Source organism: Mandrillus leucophaeus, unplaced genomic scaffold (genome assembly GCF_000951045.1).
Source record: "Mandrillus leucophaeus isolate KB7577 unplaced genomic scaffold, Mleu.le_1.0 Scaffold49, whole genome shotgun sequence".
NCBI classification, from domain to species: Eukaryota; Metazoa; Chordata; class Mammalia; order Primates; family Cercopithecidae; genus Mandrillus; species Mandrillus leucophaeus.
Window position 1 is genome coordinate 1,291,485 of NW_012105253.1, and position 22,419 is coordinate 1,313,903.

General features: G+C 36.5%; 1 protein-coding gene across 1 annotated transcript in view; it reads left to right on the forward strand.

Annotated features, from left to right (window-relative positions):
* BRAF (B-Raf proto-oncogene, serine/threonine kinase) overlaps positions 1-22,419 on the forward strand; it is a 126,477-nt gene that overhangs the window by 14,927 nt on the left and 89,131 nt on the right. Inside the window, exon 2 of the mRNA XM_011995450.1 lies at positions 3,409-3,672. Within this exon, the coding sequence (XP_011850840.1) occupies positions 3,409-3,672 (264 nt within the window). The remainder of the gene's footprint in view (positions 1-3,408; positions 3,673-22,419) is intronic.

Genomic DNA, 22,419 nt, shown 5'->3' on the forward strand with positions numbered 1-22,419 from the left:
AGAAAAATTTGCCGTATAAAGAAGAGTATGATAACATATTCTAAAGGAAATAAAGAGAAAGGATACCTCTTCTGGATTTTAGCAAAGAGAGCTTAGAATTAGACTTTTTGAAAAATAAGTAGAGTTTTGATGAGAAGGAGTAGGGTTTTTGGAAAATTGTCTCCTGAAGAAGTGGTATCTGGTATCTCCAGCGTCTTGAATAACCAAAAGAATTTTGGTGGTGGTGGTTGTGGTTGAGGTTTGCACATATGTTGAAGTGGCTTGCTCATATTAATAGAGTGAGAAAACAGAGGGAAAGGGAAAAGTAGATGATATGAGAGAAAACTGAGGGGGAATGGTAGACTAAGGCCCTAAACACCCAATGTTAGCCTGAAGTGAGAGTAGAAGAAGAATGGGGAAAGATGTGGAGAATTATGTAGATAAAGAAGTAGAGTAAACTTTTCATTTGATTATGTTGATCTTCAGAGTGGATTTGAAGGTAATGTGATTTTCAGAGTGAATTAAAAGTTGAGGGATGAAGTTAAGATCCAGAGAAGAATTCGGAAGGTTAGAATAACTGTTGTGACTATAATATGATGTTAAAAACAAGCATGAATTTCAGGCAGTAGTGTGAAGGACCAGGCAAATCTAAGTTCCATGAATTGGTCATGGAATCAATTACACTAGTTTTATTATTTTCTCCACCAGTGTGTGGTAACCTGACAGGAAAAATGGAATAATTGAATGATCAGATTTACCCAAAATTTGTATCTGGCAAACTAGTTGATAAAATAGCAAGAATTAGCCAGAAAATCTAAGACATCACCAATGGCATTGTTGCAATTGTGAGCCACAAAGTATGTGAAGGAAGACAACAGTGGCCAAATCTTAGCAACTGTTTGAGAGATTAATGTTGACCTTGAGCAGATTAATATAGTGAGATAGACATTTAAGAAGCTGGGATAAGTATGTGTGCCTCTGGGGTGTGTGAGGTTCTAAATTGAGATCTTTTCATCATTTTTATTTCTTTTGTAAAGACTGTGATGCTTCTTTGGGTCTTGAAGATAGAATGGAAATAAATGCTTTCAGAGGTGAGAGGTTAAGAGAAATCTATGGCAGAGTGTTAAAAGAGTAATTGAAGTTCATACTGAATGCAGCAAGGGTAGTAGGTAAAATGAGCCAGAGGCCTTGGTAGATTGCAGCTTTGAGGATGGGGAGAGATGGAATAAGTAGATGTCTTGTACTTAACTAAAGGAAAAGCTATTGATAAATGTGGTGAAGTGATAGTTTATAATCTGTCATGGAGGGATCAGTATACTTTCAAAAATTAAGGCTAACATTTTGGTAAGGAAATATGTTTGGAAAATTGTTCTGTTCATTACTTTTCCTAAGGTTTATTTTATATAGTAACTGTACTTGCTCAGGTGACAGTAAATAAGAATATTTTATCCATGCAGGAGGAACCTTTGTGTTCCAGACTGCATTTATGTGATCTTCAAAGAGTAAGAATTGTGTTTGTCTTATTTGTGGTTGTAGTCTGAGCCCTAACAGTGCCAAGCACATGTATTAGTATATATTTACTTAATGATTGAAGGCTCAATAAATAGATTGTATTGAGAGAAGTATGCTTAAGTAATTAGGCCTTGGTACTGAAAGCTAAACCAAATTGCAGCTCAGAAAATTTGGAATCTATTTGTTTATAATGCCCTGATCTGCTATGAAACAGTCTAGGTAGGGCAACTAGCAGGCTGTAAACAAAGAAGACCTTTTGATGAAGTTTAAATCTCTTACCTCAACAGCTCTTGTTACTATTCCCCGCCCCCCTTATTTTCTTTGAAATTATGTGGTAAGATGCAGCACAGCAGGGTCCTGTGTCCTTTATTGAAATGAAATTTCTTTTTCATTCTCCTCTACATTTTATAATTCTCTCTTGCTCCCTTATGTTCAGACTTCATAACTCTCTACAGTCTAATCCCTTTCACCTTTTCAGCCTTATTGTTTCTCTACCTGTTTTTCATTTAAATTTCTCTTTATTTTTTTAAGAAAACAGGGATGCTGCTAAGGCTTCATTTAAATTTCACAAACATATATCGATCCTTTGCTATGTTCCAGGTATTGTATGACATTGAGCTATACCAATCTAGTTTTTCCTGTGTCTTAAACTTTCTCGCCTGTGTTTCAGAAAAAACAAACTCTTTGTTACAGAATTTTTCCTATATATAGGACTCCCTCCTCCGTACTTTCTTCGTCCATCTAAATGCCAACCTTTCAAGGCCGTCCTCCTTCCTCATTATTACCTTGTGTCAAGAATATTGTTTATTTCTCATGTACAGCAGTTACACAAATAAAAATACAACTATCTCCTACTCCACTGCCCAACGGTAAACTCCTTAAGAGGCGGGAAGGCCATTTTAAAATCTTTGCTTCTCCCTTTCATAAATGTTTATAGTATTGCATCTATTTGAGATGATAGGTAGAAATAGTAGAGCATGGTGTGAGTGAGGGGATTACCAATGCCTAAAAGAACTATGGACTTGTATATTCCAATTCGTTCAATGTCATTCTGTCCTTTTAAAATTTGATATCTTGTATGGTTGCTTGACTTTGTAGCCTTTGTCAAATGAAACTTCTAGGAAGAAACCCTGATGGATAGTAGCCCCAGAATTTCTTGACTATAGGGTATAATCCACATTTTCAAATACAATTCTGTTTTTGTTTTTTCACAAGGCTTACGGCTTTGCATACAAGTTCCAATCTCTAAACAGCATTTGTTGGGGAAAGAAGTCATCAAAGAGCCATACTGAGAAGAATAAACTATTTTAACTGATAGCTATTTCAGAAAGAATGTGGCAGTTACACATTTTCTAAACCGTATTGAGGAGGTTTTGGTGCTAACAGTGAGATCTGGCTGGTACTGTGTCCTAAATTTTGGGGGGTTTTTGGACAGATCTTCTTTAATACTGAGGTATTATATTATATATACTTTTCAACTTCTTTTTCTGTTGAGAGAGAGAACAAATGGAATTTATATGCCTACAACTTTTCTGGGACAAAATAATTTTTTTAATGGGAGGAACACTTATCCTTGATACAGTGTTTTATGTTAGACGTGGTTTGGAAGGTAAATATAAGTGGACCAGAAAATTGGAAATACTGTGCTTTTTTATTATTCATGGACCATCTAGATATCCCATATGCATAGGTCACATTTATCAGGTGTAATATAGTGTAGTGTCTAATAACAAAGAATTTATCCATTTAAAGATGAAAGTATTCATTTATAGTATTTCTGGCACTTATTTTGTAATTTGAAACTTAAAACCCTATCAGCTGGTAAAAAGATTATAAGCAAAGGCTAAAATTTTATATTATCTTTTGTTAATGTCAGGGCAAAGTCCAGATTGAATATAAGTCTACTTTATTTTATAGGCCTATGAAGAATACACCAGCAAGCTAGATGCACTCCAACAAAGAGAACAACAGTTATTGGAATCTCTGGGGAACGGAACTGATTTTTCTGTTTCTAGCTCTGCATCAATGGACACCGTTACATCTTCTTCCTCTTCTAGCCTTTCAGTGCTACCTTCATCTCTTTCAGTTTTTCAAAATCCCACAGATGTGTCACGGAGCAACCCCAAGTCACCACAAAAACCTATCGTTAGAGTCTTCCTACCCAACAAACAGAGGACAGTGGTGAGTCAGTTTTAATATCACCATTTTGCTGTTTCTTTGTATTTTTCAGACAGATCAGTTGTTGAAAATTAATATATTATTACTTAATACTCAGAGGTCATGCAAATAGAGGCATCCATGTCATGCAGGAATTTTAAAGACATAATTATTTGGTGGCAAAGTCTATATTCCTTAACTGAAATAAATTGTGTTGTCTCTGGTGTTGGATTTGACATTTAAACCCGTCTGCCAAACTTGAACCACAGTCATGTCTAAGCACTAGTTTAAAATAAATCAGAATTTTAAGACTTGAGCTTGTTCGTTATCTAATTTGTGTCAGGTAAGATTCATTCTTTACCCTTGAGAAATCTCCTTTCTGAGTTATATTATCGGATGTTGAACTCTCAGTGTGATTGATATGTTTCCCCTCATCTACTTAACTTTTGGTTGTTGAAAATTAGTATTACCATTGGAACAGTGTACCCTGTAAGTAACATTTAAAGCATTTAAAGAGAATCTGTGGAATTATTGTGGATGGTCTATAATCCTTAAGTGCAACAAATATTGTCAGTAGACTTAATAAGTAACCCATCTGTATACATCACTACTTTTTAAATGTCTATGGTTACTTTTGACAATAAAAAAAATTTCATTTCCAAATACAACTGAAGTCAAAATTTTTCATTTTTTTCTCTGACATCAGAAATGAAAAGTGCAATTGGTCATCGTTTAATGTTCCAAAAACTCCTTTCTGACTTAAGAAAAAAATGTTATTATAAAGGCATTTTACTCTCAGAAGTTAAGAATTCCTGCATATGAGTTTAGAAAACTAATGGAGTTATAAGTTATCAGCCTGTAAATTTTTATCTTAGGAAATATGGCTTTCTAAAGGCATCGTTTATTGTCAGGGAATAACATGCCTTTTTTCCATGTACAGACAAAACTTGGTTGTAAAAAATGGACTCTAATTTTTCATTGTACAGAATTACAAATCAATTTATAAAACAAATCCAGTTCTCCTACCCTTTCTCTTCTGTTGGGTAGAATGAAATTAAAATTATTTTTCCCACATTAAGATGGGGAATTACTAAGCATATCTTTCCAGGGATGCCCCATTTAAAGGGGAATGTCAACATATGAATTATCTGTGAATAGATAGTCTATCTTTGAAGTAGCCTAACAAAACTGTGGCAAATATCCCATCCCCAGTAGATCTTAAATTAATTCTTTATTGTCTGTATTCATGAGCGGAAAGTAGGAAATGTGTTCTTCAGTCCTAGGCGTTTCCCTTCTCTTCATCATGGTATTCTTGTTCCTTCCAGGTTCCACTAAACTTAGTAATTGTATGAGTTTCTATATACAGATGTAAAATTGGGGTTGTTGGAGCCCTTTCAAATTTCTCAGCCTAATGATTAAGTTTAACTAGCCTCCGGCCGGGCGCCGTAGCTCATGCCTGTAATCCCAGCATTTTGGGAGGCCGAGGCAGGCGGATCACGAGGCCAGGAGATGAGACCATCCTGGTTAACACATGGTGAAACCCCGTCTCCACTAAAAATACAAAAAAATTAGCCAGAAATAGTGGCGGGCTCCTGTGGTCCCAGCTATTTGGGAGGCTGAGGCAGGATAATGCCGTGAACCTGGGAGGCGGAGCTTGCAGTGAGCCGAGATTGCACCACTGCACTCCGTCCTGGGTGACAGAGCGAGACTCTGTCTCAAAAAAAGAAAAAAAGTTTAACTAGCCTCCTCGTATTTATGAGAGAGGACAAGAGAAATTTACAAGTATCCCTAAAGCTTATAATTTCCCTTTTAAAGCGAAATGAAAACAACTGAGACTCTTCAAAGATGTAAAATGATCATAAATGAATAAGTATTGGGCAATTGACTAGGCTTACCTTCATTATTCTGGCTAGGCTTAGATTAAATAAGTAACTTGTTCCTGTCCATCATACTCCCAGTTTAACAATTCATATTCAATACTCAGAAAAACTGTATATCGTGAACTTAAAAGGTCTTATGAATCGTCAATAAATGGGTTTGTGGTAGTAAACTCTTTGAAGAACATTATTTTGCCATTCTCTCTTTTATCTGAATCTGTTAACCCTTTACTTAACTACCTCTTTTCCTCTCCTTTTCTCCCCTCAATTTTTATTAAGATTAACAGTTACTGTTTGAGCATTTGCCATGCTGTGTTCCAAGTTCTGTGCTAAGGACTTTACATATATATTCTCAGCCAGGATAATTCACATTCTAAGTAAAATTGTTCGTGGTAGTGAATGACCACTCCTCCATCAAAATACATACGCTTCTGTTTGTCCTGAACACTCAGGAACAAAGGTTAGTAGAACCTACTAGCAGCAAATGAAATCAAGTACGAAGAATGAGATTATATTTTTTAAAGTGGACTTAGATTTGTAGACCAAGATAGCATACTAAACACTTGCCTTTATATCTTTATTCCTCTCCAGAAATTTCATTGAAATGATAGTAAAGATATGTAAAAAGAATAATAAAACAGGATAGAATTTTGTCAGAGAACTAGAAATGTTTAAGAATTCCTGGACAATGGAAACTATATGAGTGGTTACATAAATAAGCCAAAATAGAAAACCAAAAAAATACTAGGAGCTAGAGTCTTACATGAAGGGAGCCATTCTTAGCGAAATCCTGATGACGCAGATAGCATAGTCAGCAGATTACAAAGAAGTGGATTTGCCTGTTGGGTAGTCATCAGACTAATTAGTCGAAGGTCTTGCTCTGGCAGGAAGACAAAGTCATGTGTCTTCATAAATCGAGCAGGTGATGTAACTATGAATATTTTGAAGGTGTGTATTAGTTGTGAGTCCTGTGGAGAACCAAAACAAACCAGATTCAACTAAAAACACTGAAATTCTGAATTAAAAAAAATTTTTAAAGGTCCTGGCCTGATATTTTGAGACATCTGATAATGGGTTGCTGAGTCCTGAGTCCCCGGTATAGCCTTACATTGCACATGTCCATAGAGATGTGAATGTTGCCTCCTGGAATTGTACAACAAGGGGATCCTGTTAGTTCCTCTTCTGTATATATGGAACAAATAATTTATAGCATTTATTCCATGAAAAAAGCTCTAAAAGTCATTTTGTAAACAAAATTTCTGCCTGGAGAGTTCTGTGTGACTGCTGTGTGTGTTTAAATGGTGGAACTGAACATCAGATGTCTCTGAACCTCAGAGAAATCCAGTGGGGTAAAAAGTAAAGGTTAATCTACCCAGGAGTAAAATAATACTCTGCTTCCGTCTGGAATATACCAGACTTCTCACCTCTGTACCCATTAGTAATCTGTTTGGAAAACAAACTGCTTTCTCCTACTACACAACACATTTTTGTGACTAGATGTGTGGGGGTGTTTTTCCCCACCAAGCAATCTCCAGTTCTCTGTAGGTAATCAGCTGGGTGTCTCTACCCAGTTGTCTACAATTGTTGTTAAGTCGCCTTCAATTTAACTCAGTTCTGACACTATCTACCCAGGGATAGCGTAGACCCCACAGGTTAAGAGCTCAGTCCCACAAGACTGTGCCCTCTTGAGATGCTAGTCACAAGTTCCAGGTTGTGACTTACACTTCTCACCAGCTGGCTATAAATCAAGGATTCCCACATCTTCTAATCTTTTATCATTTGCTAGAATAGCTCAAAAAACTTCGAGAAACACTTACGTTTACTGGTTTGCTATAGAGGATGTTACAAGAGGTAAAAAACAAACAGCCAGATGCAAGAAATGCATAGGGAAAGGTATGTGGGAAGGGATGCAGAGCTTCTGTGCTCTCTTTAGGAGCATCACCTTCCACTACCTCCAAATGTTCAGCACCCTGGAAGCTCTAGGAACCTTGCATTTCAGTGATTTTTATGGAAGCTTCATCATATAGGTGTGATATTTACTAGGCCAATCTCCAGGACCTCTCACCTTCTCAGAGGTTGGTGGATGGGGCTGAAAGTTCCAGACTTCACATCATGGCTTGGCCTTTCTTTTGACCACCTTCCATTCAGGAACCCACCAAAAGTTACCTCATTAGAACAAAAGATACTCCTATCACTTAGGAAATTCCAAGGGATTCAGAGCTCTGTGTCAGGAGCCAAGGTCAAAGACCAAATATGAGAACAAAAGATGCACCTGGCACCCTGATCACTCAGGAAATTACAAGTTTTAGGAGCTCTGTGCCTGGAACTTGGGTTGAAGGCCAAAGGGTTGAAGACCAAAATATATATTATTATAAACTACAATATCAGAGTTTGTCAACGTAACAAACCACTTGCCATTTGTTGGACCTCTACAACTGTGCAGGAGAAAGTCCCCACCAAATCAATCTACTTTTTATTTTATGAATATGACTAGAACACCAACAGCAACAGAGAAAACTCAAGAAATAAAGCAACTAGAAGATGTAAAAATATTATAGCTCAGGATGTACTTCATTCTCGAAGCCAAATCAATTTGATATAGAAATTGAGTCAGAGGACCACAGAGTTTGAAAATTGAAAGTATGATTGTTGACTTTTGTTAAACAGAAAGGCCAAATATTAGGATAGCTAGAGTTAATAAGTATTTTGGAAAGTAAAGCTAAAGACATACCTTTTAAGATACGCAATAAGGGGGCAAATATGAGAGAAAAGATAAGAGACATGAAGAGAGCAAACGTTCCAACTTCTGTTTAATAAACGAAGAAGCAAACAAAAATAGAGGGAAGATGTATTCACAGATATAATACAAGACAATTTTCCTGTGTTGAACAAAAACCAGCCTTCAGATAGATAGGGGCAACTGACTGTCAACAGGAAAACAAAAACGGAAATTGACCTGGATGCTTGCTGTATAATGCGAAAGTTGAAAGAGAACATCTTAAGCCCTTTCAGAAAGATAAACTGGCAATCTACAGGAGAATGAAAATTGGATAGTTTTCTCATTGGCAAACTGAGGGCTAGAAGGCAGTGGATCAGGGCCATTAAAGATCTAATGAAAGTTGATAGCCAAGCTAATATTAAAAGTAAGACACTTTAGGTATCTGGGGACTGAAAATTATTTCAGTAGAATATAATAGGTATCTAGAAATAGATCCCAGATTTTCAGAAAATGTTATATGAAAAAATGGTTCAATCAGTAAGAAGACGGTACATTATTTAATTTTTGGTGCTGGCATATCTAGAAGAAAACAAAATTGGGCCCACATCTTAGACTGCTCTCAAAAGTAAATTCTGTCAGAATCAAGAGATTAAATACCAAAAAAAAAAAAAAAAAAGTAAATCTTTCAAGAAAAATCTAGTAGGCTGAGTAGGCTGCATGTAAAATCTAGGAGTTGAGATCACTATCTTAATCAAAACTTAATTAACTCAAAAGCTGTAAGAGACAGATTGATTAAATACAATTTCGAAATTATGTATGCTCCCCCACAAAAAAAAAAAAAAAAAATCCTTGACAAAGTCAATAGTCTGTATAAATTTGGAAACAGCATTGGTGCCCAGATAACAACAAGTAAATAGTCTTTTGTATATTCAAAGAACACTTCAAAATTGACAAGAAAAAGACAAAACCCGGTAGAAAAATAGGGAAAAGATATAAATAGGCAGTTCATATAAGATTAAATCCAAATGAACAGTAAAGCACATGAGCACTGTTCAGATGCAGTCAGTCAGTTGTGAGTGTGCAAATTAAAACTATGAGATCATTTAATCTGTCTGGCAAAATAGAAATTATTATTGGCAGGGATTTAGTGAGAAAACTCCCTTAGTTAAGGATAGAAATGTGAAGTATCACAGTTTATTGGAAGGCACTTTGATAGTATCTGTCAAAATTTACAAGAGCTGTATCTTCCAAGCCAGTACTCCAACTATTGGGAATTTAGCACATAAAAGCACCAATATATAGGGACGTTTATACAAGGATATTTGTTAAATCATTGTAATGAGAAAAAAAATATAGAATGTCATCAGTAGAGAAATGATTGTATAAATCATAGTACAGACACACCATGTAGTACAAAGCAGCCTGTAAAGACTTGTACTTGAAGGTTTTTCTGAGAGGTATTATAATTGAGAAAAGGAAAGATGTTGGAAACTTACTTACTTATTCTTTATGTGTACCACATTGCAGTATTCTAGTAGGTCTAGAAATATCTCTCTCAACTAGAAATGCTGAATAAAATATGTTTATTTAAGTGTATAGCTGAGCTTAATAGAAAGAAAAACCTTTAGAGGGTGAAAACAAAAGGGAGTTGAAAAAACCAAAGAAGCATGGGGGCTGATCTGTTAAGGTATTGCTGAACTGTAGCCTTCAACAAATGTAACCCACAGTCTATTTTTATATAGCCTGCAAACTAAGAATGTTTAAGCATTACAGTTTTAAATGCTTGAAAAAAATTAAAGGAATAATAGTATTTCATAATCTATGAAAATTACATGAAATTCAAATTTTGGCCAGGTACAGTGGCTCATGCCTGTAATCCCAGCACGGGAGGCTGAGGGGAGTGGATCACCTGAGCTCAGGAGTTCTAGATCAGCCTAGCCAATATGGCGAAACCCCCGTCTCTACTAAAAATACAAAATTAGCCGGGTATGGTACCTCATGCCTGTAACCCAGCTACTTGGGAGGCTGAGGCAGGTGAATCGCTTGAACCTGGGAGGTGGAGGTTGCAGTGGGCCGAGATTGCGCCATTGCACTCCAGCCTGGGCAACAAAAGCGAAACTCCATCTCACAAAAAAAAATTAAAATTAAAATTTCAGTGTCCATAGGTAAAATATTATTGGAACACAACAATGCTAATCTGTTTACATGTTGTCTGTGGCTGGTTTCATGCTTTAGCAGCGGTGTTGAGCAGTTGTACATCACGCTGTAATCTACAAAACCTCTGGTTCTTTATGGAAGAAGTTTGCTGACCTCTGCTATAGTTACCTCAAGGCCAGTTTGTCACTCTGTAATAAAGGACGTGAATATCAGTGTGTGGGGATACAACACTGGGCCTTCAGCCTGTGTCACAAAGGTAATTGGAACCCAGATTCTCACATAAAACTGACCCTTTGAAGGACATTACCTTCAGTGAAAGGATGAAATCTATTCACCAGAATACATAAAGGTAACAATAAACTTGACTGTCTTTGACAGTACTCTAAAGTTTCTCCTGTGACTTCTTAACTATGGACCTATTCTAATCATTGTGTGGGATTCAAATTTATACTACCTACATTGTCTAGGAACCCTCAAGCCATGAAGTGGGTATAACAACTGGTCTTGAGTGGTAATAGCACTCAGGCACTGCACAGAAGCAATGCAAACCCTCCCTTGGCCCATCTAGGTCTCGTAGAATTCACAGAGATAATGCTTTACTGACGATCTCAAGATCTCAAGTTATAAGACATGCAAGGAAACAGTCTACCATCAGTGAGTTAGCAGACTTAAAAACAGCAGGGTTAGACTCCTAAGAAAGAACCAAGTAGAGCTTTTAGGTAGTCTTGATTTAAACCTCATCATCTATGAAGTATTCTTGCTTGGATTAGGACTTTCTCCTGTGCCCCTTCCAATTCACTAAAAGTAACCACTATTTCATTTCTATCTTTGTCAGTTACTTTGAAACTTCAAATTGTGTGATGGAAATCAACATGCAGAGAAAGAGAAAAAGCAAATATGAAAAGATAGTCTTAGAATCTAAGAAAGAATTTGGATGTTAATTGTACCATTTGTTCAGATTTTCTGTCTGAAATTTTTTTATAATAAGAGTTGGAAAACTTAAAATGACATAGAAAAAAAGAAATGTAGAAAGTTCAAAAGAAACAGTTGTCTCTAGGAAAAAAGAGTGAACATACTGATATTCATTTGAGGATGTAGCAAGATAACACTTTAAGTTAAATTTCAGTGTATCAAGTTCGTTACAGCAAATTACAGAGGAAATGTTTAAATGTTATATAGAAATTCAAATATTTATTTTAAAAACTCAGTGAACAAGGTAAAGCTAGATTAAACCCAACCAAAGAATGAGTTAATGAACTCTGGAAAGCAAAGAGAACTATAGAAAATATAAAAGAGAGGTTAAGCGATATGAAAAATGGAATGAGCATTATATGTCTCAAAGGAGTTCCAAAAGGTAAGAATAGAAATAAATGAGTAGAGAAAAATTCAAATAAATTAGGGCTAACATTTACAAGTGACATAAATCTAATGATTTAGGAAGCACACTCTCTGAGTTGGACAAACAATTTGAATCTGATGTAGCCATAATAAATCCAAAGAATATTTTTTTAAAAGCACTCAGGGAAGAAATTATGTGGAAAATAATTATAATTAGTCTGGGAAGTTTTTTTTATGGCAGCTGTAGAAATTAGAAGACACTAGAATAATATACTCAAAGTACTGAGAGGTACCTGTAAATCTCTCAGCTAAGCTAAGCTATAAATCATAAAGTCCTTTCCAGAGAAAGAGTTTACTTTTCATAGGCTCTGCTTGAAGGAATTGTCCAAGAAGGTTTACTGTATAAAGGAAATTGAACTCAGAAGGAATGAAAAGTAAAAATTAAACCTAAAATTTGCAGAAGAAAACACGACAGAAAACTTTTGTGACCTGGGGTTTGGCAAAGATTTCTTAAATATGACACCAGAAGCACAATCTATAATGAACATATTTATTGGATTAATCAAAATGTAAAACTTCTGCTCTTCAAAAGACAGTGTTAAGAGAATAAAAAGAAAAACCATAGATTATCTTTGCAAGCCATATATCTGATCAAGGACATGTAAAATATATAAAGAACTCTGAAAACTCAATAACAAGAAAACAAATGGCCAGGTGTGGAGACTCACTTCTGTAATACCAGCACTTTGGGAGGCTGGCTGAGGCAGGTGGATCATGAGGTCAGGAGTTCAAGACCAGCCTGGCCAAGATGGTGAATCCCCGTCTCTACTAAAAATACAAAAATTAGCTGGGCATGGTGGCAGGTGCCTGTAACCCCAGCTGCTCGGGAGGCTGAGGCAGAAAATTGCTTGAACTCGGGAGGCAGAGGTTGCAGTGAGCCGAGATTGTGCCACTGCACTCCCGCCTGGGCAACAGAGCGAGACTCCGTCTCAAAAAAGAAAAGAAAAGAAAAGAAAAAACAACCCAATTAAAACTGGACAAAGGATTTGAACAATTTCATCAAAGAGATATATGGATGGTAATAAACACATGAGAAGATGATCAACATTAGTCATTAGGAAAATGCAAATTAAATAGGCACATAATACCCTTACATGCCTCCTAGAATGGCTGAAATTAGAGTGGCCACACCAAGTGTTAGTGGGGATGTTAAAGAACTAGAATTTCCACGCACTGCTGATAGGAATGTTTAATTGGTACAACCACTTTGGAATAAAATTTGGCAGTTTTATTTAATGAAACTTTTTCAAAATCCGCACAGTGTTTTTTGTTTGTTTGTTTGTTTGTTTGTTTGTTTTCCAGAAATAGAAAATCCTTCCTAAAATTCATACAGTATCTCAAGGAATCCCATGTAGCCAAAACAGTCTCCAAATGAAAGTACAAAGTTGGGGGCATCATGCTTCCTGATCTCAAAACTTACTATAAAGTTACAGTAATCAAAACTAAGTGGTACTGGCATACAGACAGATGAGAGTCCTGAGCTAAATCTTCACATTTATGGTCAAATGATCTTTGACAAGGTTCCCAAGACCACTTCATGAAGTAAGGAGAATCTCTTCAGCAAATGGTGTTGGAAACTGAATATCCACATGCAAAAGAAGGAAGTGGGACCCTTCCCTTATACCATGTACAAAAAGAATAACCCAAAATGAATCAAAGACTTGAACATAACAGTTAAAGTCATAAAACTTTTACAAGAAAACATAAGAGAAAAGCATCATAGCTTTGAATTTGTCCATGATTATTGGCCGCAATGCCAAAAGCCCAGGGAACATAAGAAAAAATGGAAAAATTATACTATTATCAGAATTTAAAACTTATGATCATCAAATGATATAATGAACAGAGTGAAAAGCCAACCTGGAATGGGAGAAATATTTGCAAATCGTATATCTGATAAGGAGTTAGTATCCAAAATACAAAGAACTCCTGTAGTAGCATACAACCCTGTTTAAAAATGGGCAGAAGACTTGAACAGACATTTCTTTAATGAAGGTATCTGGATGGCCACCAGCATATGAAAAGATGCCCAACATTGCTAATTATTAGGAACACGCAAATCAAAACCACAATGAGATACCACCTGACACCCATTAGGATGTCGGCTATCAGACAAAAGAGAAGATAGCAAGAGTTGGCAAGGGTGTGGAGAAATTGGACCCCTGATGCACTGTTGGTGGAAATGTAAAATGGAGGAACTGCTATGGAAAACATACAGAGGTTCCTCAAAAAACTGAAAATAGAATTACCATATAATCCAGCAATTCTTCTGTGTATATACCCAAAATAATTGAAAGCAGGATCTCAAAGAGATATTCGTACACTCGTGTTCATAGCAGCATTATTCACTATAGTAGCCAAAGGCAGAAGCAACCCAGATTCCTGTTGATGGAGGAATGGATGAACAAAATATGGTATGTATATACATTGGAATATTCAGCCTTAAAACAGGACATTCTAACACATACTGCAACATGAGTAAATCTCAAGGACATTATGTTAAGTGAAATGAGCCAGTCATAAAATGACAAGTACTGTATGATTCCACTTACTGAAGTACCTAGAGTGTTCAGACTCATAGAGACACAGAGTAGAGTGGTGCTTGCCAGGAACTGGGGGAAGGGGTGCTGGAGAGTTGTTTAATGGTTATAGAGTTTTAGTTTTGCAGGATGAAAAGAGTTCTGGAGATTGGTTGCACAACATTGTGAATGTGCTAATTGTACACTTAAAAATGGTTGAAATGTTAAACTTTATGTTAGGTATATTTTACCATAGTTTTGCGAAATAATAATATGGTAGTTATATAAAACTTTAGGCTGGACATGGTGGCTGACACCTGTAATCCCAGTGCTTTGGGAGGTCAAGGCGAGAGAAGCACGTGAGACCAGGAGTTCCATACCAGCCAGGGCAACATAGTGAGACCCCATGTCTACAAAAATTAGCCAGGTGTGGTGGTGTACATCTGTAGTCCTAGCTACCTGGGAGGCTGAGACAGGAGGATCACTTGTGCCCAGGAGTTAAAAGCTACATTGTGCTATGTGCACCATTGCACTCAGCCTGGGTGAAAGAGCAAGACCCTGTCCACCCCCACAAAAAGTCAAACGTACACTTAGTATATCACCCAGCCCTTCTACTCCTCTGTATTTACCCAAGAGAAAAGTGAGCGTATGTTCATTCAAAGATTTTCATACAAATGTTCTTAGTTGCTTTGTCATAGCCCCAAACTGGAAATAACCCAAATGTCCATAAACAGGTGAATGGTTAAATTGTGGTGTGTCTATAAAAGGGAATACTACTCAGTAGAAAGGAATGAACTGCTAATGCACACAACATAGATGAATCTCAAAATAATTATGCTGAGTGAAAGAAGTCAGACAAAAATTGATTACATGTTTAAAAATTCAATTTACATAAAATTCTAGAAAATGCAAACTCTTCTATAGTGACAACAGATTCTTATTTGCCTGGGCACAGTGTTACGGCAGGATGGAAGGTTTACATAGGAGCACAAGGAACCTTTCAGAAAGTGATGGGTATGTTCGTTATCTTGAATGTGATGATGGTTGCATGGGCATATATATAATCTCAAAATATATCAAATTGTGTACTCTAAATCATTGCAGTTTATTATATGTCGGTTGTACCTCGATAAATCTGTTTGGTTTTTTTTAATAGCCTTTAAGAAAGCTGATAGTACTGTGGAAATATTATATGAAATAGATGTTGGGAGAAATAATTATTAAATTTTTTTTTCAACTTTTATTTTAGATTCAGGAGGTACATGCGCAGCTTTGTTATCTGGGTATATTGCAAGATGCTGAGGTTTGATCCCGTCATCCAAGTACTGAGCATAGTACCCAGTAGTTTTTCAACCTTTACCCTCCCCCCTCTAGTAGCCTCCAGTTTTTGTTATTGCCGTCTTTATGTCCATGAGTACCCAAACTTTAGCTCCTACTTAGAAATGAGAACATTTGGTATTTGGTTTTCTCTTCCTGTGTTAATTTGCTTAGGATAATGGCTTCCAGCTGCATCCAGGTTGCTGCAGAGGACATGATTTCATTCACTTTTATGGCTGCATAGTATTTCATGGTGTATATATACATTTTCTTTATGCAAACCGCCATTGATGGGCAACCAGATTGATTCCATACCTTTGGTATTGTGAATAGTGCTATGTTAAATATGTGATTTTTTTGTAGAATGATTCACTTTGTTTTGGATGTATACCCAGCAATGAGATTGCTAGATCGAATGGTAGTTCTATTTTAAGCTCTTTGAGAAATTTCCAAACTGCTTTCCATAGTGCCTAATTTGCATTCCCACCAACAGTGTGTAAACTTTCCCTTTTCTCTGCAGCTTTGCCAGCATCTGTTGTTTTTTGCGAGCACTTTGGGAGGTCGAGGCGGGAGGATCACTTGAAGTCAGGAGTTTGAGACCAGCCTGACCAACATGGCGAAACCTCATCTCTACTAGAAATACAAAAAGAGAAATTAGCCAGGCATGGTGGCGTGCACCTGTAATCCCAGTTACTCAGGAGGCTGAGGCAGGAGAATTACTTGAACCTGGGAGACAGGTTGCAATGAGCTGAGATCCCGCCACTGTACTCCAGCCTGGGTGACAGAGCAAGACTCTGTCTAAAAAAAAAAAAAAAAAAAAAAAATTCAGAGGCTGGGTGTAGTGGCTTGTGCCTGTAATCCCAACACTTTGGGTGGCCCAGGCAGAAGGATTGCTTGAGCCCAGGAGTTCAAGACCAGCCTGGGCAATGTAACCAGACCCTGTCTCTACAGAAAATTAGCCAGGTGTGCTAGCGTGAGTTTGTAGTCCCAGGTACTTGGGAGGCTGAGGCGGGAGAATCCAGGATTTTGAGGCTTCAGTAAGGTATGATTGTGCTGCTGCACTCCAGCCTGAGCAACTGAGTGAGTCCCTGTCTTAAAAGGAAAAAAGATTTTCTAGATCCTGGAATATATGCAATAACTAAAAATAATAAACATATATGTCCTTTGAGATTTTTATTTTTAATTTTATTTTTTGAGAATGAGTCTTGCCCTGTTGCCCACAATGGAGTGCAGTGGTGTAATCACAGCTAACTGCAGTCTTGACTCCCCAGGCTCAGGTGATCCTCCCATCTCAGCCCTCAAGTAGCTGAGACCACAGGCATGTGCCGTGCCTAATTTTTAAATTTTTTTGTAGAGATAGGGCCTTGCTATGTTGCCCAGGCTGATCTCAAACTCTTGGGCTCAAGCAATCCTCCCTCTGTGGCCTCCCAAAGTGCTGGGATTATAGGCATGAACCACTGCACCTGGCCCTGAGATATATTTGAATAAATTGTAAAAGTCTGTTAATTGTGGTTATCGGAGGGATGGGGATATTCCCTGGGACAAGAAAAAGGGACTGACCTTTTACTTTATACTTGATACCCTTATTTCGCATAATGCCAGGATGTCTGTTTTTTATGATTGTTCAGGATAATTATATATTTATTCATGTGTTATTGTTTAGGGTGGTTATATCTCATTTAGCTGTTTCTTTCTTGATAGATAATTAGGTAATGTTGCAGTATATATTTAAATACATATATCCTGAAACACCATGGGAATATTTTTACTGGGGAAGATAAATACCTTGAAATAATTATTGGGTCATAGAATATAAACACTGAAAACTTTGTGATAACTTAATATAAGAAAAGATTTTGATTCTCAACAAGTGTATGAGACTTCCTTTTCCCACAAGATCCTGGCCAACATAGAATGTTAACAGAATTTTTAAAGTATTACCAATCTAATAACACTTAAAGTATATTTGACTTGAGTCCTGTGTATATTGTTTGTCTGTATGACAGTTGTTTGTGTTATATGACAAAAAATTAACCAAGAAATATTAGACTCACCTGATTACCCCCAAAGATGGCTTGTGTTCTAAGCCTGTTTAGGTTTATAAGTCAAAATAAAATTTCTTTTAAAAAATTTTGCTTGATGGTTTATTGAGATATAAGGGGTTCAAAAGCCATACAATTTACCCATTTAAAGTATAAAATGATTTTTGTATATTCACAAAGTTCTGCGGCCGTGATAATCCATTTAAAAATATTTTTTCACCCCAAAAAGAAACACTAAACCCGTTAGCAGTCACTTCCCATTCCTCTCATCCCTGTGTAACCACCCATTTGCTCTCCGTCTCTATAGATTTGCCTATTCTCTGGCATTTCATATAAATGAAATCATACAATATGTGTTTGTGAGTGACTTCTTTTCCTTAGCATAATGTTTCCAGACTCTATCCACATTGTACCCTGTGTCAGTCCTTCATGCCTTCTTATGGCTCAATAATATTTCATTGGATGTATATACCACATTTTGTTTACACATTTATCAGCTGATGGACATTTGTGTTGTTTCTACTTTTTAGCTATTATGAACATTGCTGCTGTGAACATTCATGTTCAAGGTTTTGTGTGGACATATGATTTCATTTATGCCTCTAGTAACCTTTTAAGAGACTGGCAGAATGTTTTTCAAAATGGCTACACCATTGTACTTTCCCTTGAGCATGAGGGTCCTGTTTTTTTCACATCGCTGCCAAACTTGTTTATTATTTGTCTTTTTTATTATAGCCATCCTAATGGGTATGAAATGGTGTCTCATTTTGGGTTTTATTTGCATTTCCCTTCTATCCTAGGAATGTGAAGCATCTTTGTGTGTGATTGTTGGCTTTTATATATCTTTGTGGAGAAAGGGTTTGCTTTTATAAATAGTTTTACATACAATTCATAGTTAAATACCAATGACCTGAGACAAGAAAAATTACAAAGATTTTTGAACAATGCTCTAATAATAGAAATCGGCCAGAAAAGAGAAAGTAGCCAAGATTATTTCCTCTAGAGATGGGAAGATGTACAAGTTCTCCAAGGATCTATGACACAACAGGAGAAAGAAGTGGAGATAACAAGAATAAAACTGAATGCTCTAGGGACACAAAAGGGAAATATTGAAGATAGGTAAGCTATCTTCAGTATCTTCTTTGTTTCTAACTTTATTCCTAGGTAAACTATCTTCAGTATAAGATAGACTACGTAAGATAGGTAAGCTGTCTTCAGTATAAGGTAGCCTAGGTAAGCTATCTTCAAAATAAGGTAGACTAAATGAAAGGATTGTAATATCAAGAAATGTGATAGTAGCAAGTCCCTGGATGTGGCCTTTTATATCACTAAATGAAAACCATACTTATAAGTTGTATATAGTGTTGTAAAGAAAGTTGCTTGTTTTAGGTATTTCAAAATTGGTAACTTTGGTTTAACATTTAGAAAATATTGTTCATAAGGTTTTTTAACTTTTTGTTTAGAAAATTTAAAATGCCGACGTGTTGGCTCATGCCTATAATCCTAGCACTTTGGGAGGCCAAGGCGGGCGGATCACCTGAGGTCAGGAGTTTGAGACCAGCCTGGCCAACATGGTGAAACCCTGTTTCTACTAAAAATATAAAAATTAGCCAGGCATTGTGGTGCACACCTGTAATCCCGCTGCTCGGGAGAGTGAAGCAAGAGAATTGCTTGAACCTGGGAGGCAGAGGTTGCAGTGAGCCGAGATCATGCCACTGCACTCCAGGCTGGGCAACAGAGCAAGACTTCATCTCAAAAAAAAAAAAAAAAATTAAAATACTTATATGGAAAAGTATAAAGGACAATATATTAAACAGCTGTGTTTAGTTACCTACAATGAACAAATACTATTTTTTTGTTATATTTGCTTCATATTATACATAGAAGTACAAATTTAGGTTCCTCTGCCAGTCCCATTCCTCTGCTGAACACCCCTCATCCCATCTTGTCCCCAAAGGGGCAATCACTATGATAAATGTGAGGTACCTTCAATCATATTTTTATATTTTATTATGTATATGTGTTCCATAAGCCAGTGTTTTTGTTTTTTTAATTTGTAAGGTGATATGATACTATATGTATGTAATGGTCAGCATCTCGTCCTTTTTATTCAAAATTATGATTTCAAGGTGTATGTATTTATATGTTGATACATACAGATGTATTTCATTCAATGCTATTATCAAGTATTCCAGCTTCTTAATATACCACAGTTTATCTTTTTCTCCATTGATGAGCATTTAGGTTATATTTGGATTTTTTTGTTATGACAAACAGTGATGTAATAAGAACATTCTTGTGTTAGTCTCTTTGTACACATATAACAAGATGTCACAAACCTGAAAGTGGAATTCCTGGGACAGGGAGTATCATTTGAAGAGACTGTCCTTTCCCCAGTGTATGTTCTTGGCACCTTTGTCAAAAATGAGTTAACTGTAGAAGTATGGAATTATTTCATTGGTCTGTATTCTGTTTCATTGGTCTGTATGTCTGTTTTTATTCCAGTACCATGCTGTTTTGGTTACTATAGCTTTGTAGTATAATATGAAGTGAGGTAATGTGATTCTTCCAGTTTTGTTCACTTTGCTTAGAATGGCTTTGGCTATTCTGGGCCTTCGGTAGTTCCATATAAATTTTAGGATTATTTTTCTATTTCTGTGAGGAATGTCTTTGGTATTTTCATAGGGATTGCATTGAATGTGTACATTGCTTTGGGTAGTATGGACATTTTAGCATATTGATTCTTCCAGTGTCTTTCCATTTTTTCATGTGTTCTCTCCAATTTCTTGCATCAGTGTTTTATAGTTTTCATTGTAGAAATCTTTCATTTCTTTGTTTTTAAGTTTATTCCTAGGTATTTTATTTGTAGCTATTGTAAATGGAGTTACTTTCTTGATTTTTGTTTTGGATTGTTTGCTGTTGGCATGTAGAAATGCTGCTGACTTTTTTATATTAATTTTGTATCCTGCAACTTTACTGAATTTGTCAGTTACAATTTTTTTTTGGTGGAGTCTTTAGACTTTTTCAAATATAGGATCATATTATCCACAAACAAGGATAATTTGACTTATTCTTTCCAATTTGGATGCTCTTTATTTTTTTCTCTTATCCAGTTCCTCTAGCTAGGACTTTCAGTAGTATGTCGAATAACAGTGGTGAAAGTGGGCATCCTTGTCTTGTTCCAGGTCTTAGAAGAAAGACTTTCAGGTTTTTTTCATTAATTTTGATGCTAGCTGTCGGTCTGTTGTCTGACTGATGAAAAGTCTGAAACAGTACCTAAAACTACTAAATAAATTTTAACATCTATGGGATGATTTTAGTTCTGTGAGAACAGCTTATCTATTTTGGTTTACTCAGTGAGTAGAGTAGTGTCTAATACTGAGTAAATGTACTATAAGTATTTTTGAAAGAATGAGTCTTTGGGTTTACCATACCCTGGGGTTTGTAAACAAATGTCTGTTGATTGGCATTAATCCTGATGGCATCCAAGGTAAAGGAATGGCAAAGGGAAAAAATAGGGCAATACTGACTGATGCTTCAAAATCATGCCCTAGTTGTGTTATAATCAAGCAAGAAATGTTTATGGAATGGAAAGATTAAGGAAAAGGTATGTTCTTATTTTAGCCAGTTTAGGAATAAAACTAATACCAGAAACTTTAACTTTCACCAGTACAAATAAATAGTTTCAATGGAATATGTCAAAAGTAAAGGGACATCACTAGAGTAAATGCTAGACCTTCCCTCCCCTTTTATTTTTAGCAACAGCAAAGCAGAACTAAGTTCTACAAGTGATAAAAGAGGGTGATCCATTAAATTTCTGTGTGGTACAGTTTGTAAAAACACTTTCACTTACTCTCATTTCATCTTCATAGCAACTTGATGAGGATGAATACTATAGGAAGCAGTATTAGCTCAGGTTGATACTTAAATTACTATGTTTAAATTTCAATAAAACAGCTGTGGAATCGAGGACATTCTTGGCTCCTAATAAACTATATTCTTTGCCAACAGTGAAAGTGCTTCTCTGTTGCCTGGTAGGTTTTTTCCCCTTAGAATACTAATAAGGTAATTGATTAACTTTCATTTTTATTTTGATTTGATTGGGACAGCAGTTTAGCAGTAAAAGATATCACCTTTATAAATCCTGTGGTTTCTGGTTCTTGGCCAGTTAAATTCAGCCTGACCAGGAGGTGTGCTTAATTCTAAAATTGCTTTTACCTTCTGAAGTTTTTGTGGTATAGACATCCTTCTTTTTCTTCTTTAATGAAAACATGTTATAAGCAGATCATAGCAATCTTTTTTCTTTAAAACAATATTGTAATTAGGCCAGGTGCAGTGACTCATGCCTGTAATCCCAGCACTTTGGGAGGCTGAGGCACACGGATCACTTGAGGTGAGGAGTTTGAGACCAGCCTGATGAACATAGTAAAAGCCCGTCTTTACTAACAGTACAAAAAAATTAGCTGGGTGTGCTGATACATGCCTGTAATCCCAGCTACTCTGGAAGCTGAGGCATGAGAATCACTTGAACCTGTGAAGCGGAGTTTGCAGTGATCCTAGGTCGCGTCATTGCACCAGTCTGTGTGATAGAGGGAGACCCTGTCTCAAACAAAAAAAAAGACTGAGCGCAGTGGCTCATGCCTGTAATCCCAGCACTTTGGGAGGCAGAGGCGGGCGGATCATGAGGTCAGGAGATCGAGACCATCCTGGCTAACACGGTGAAACCCCGTCTCTACTAAAAA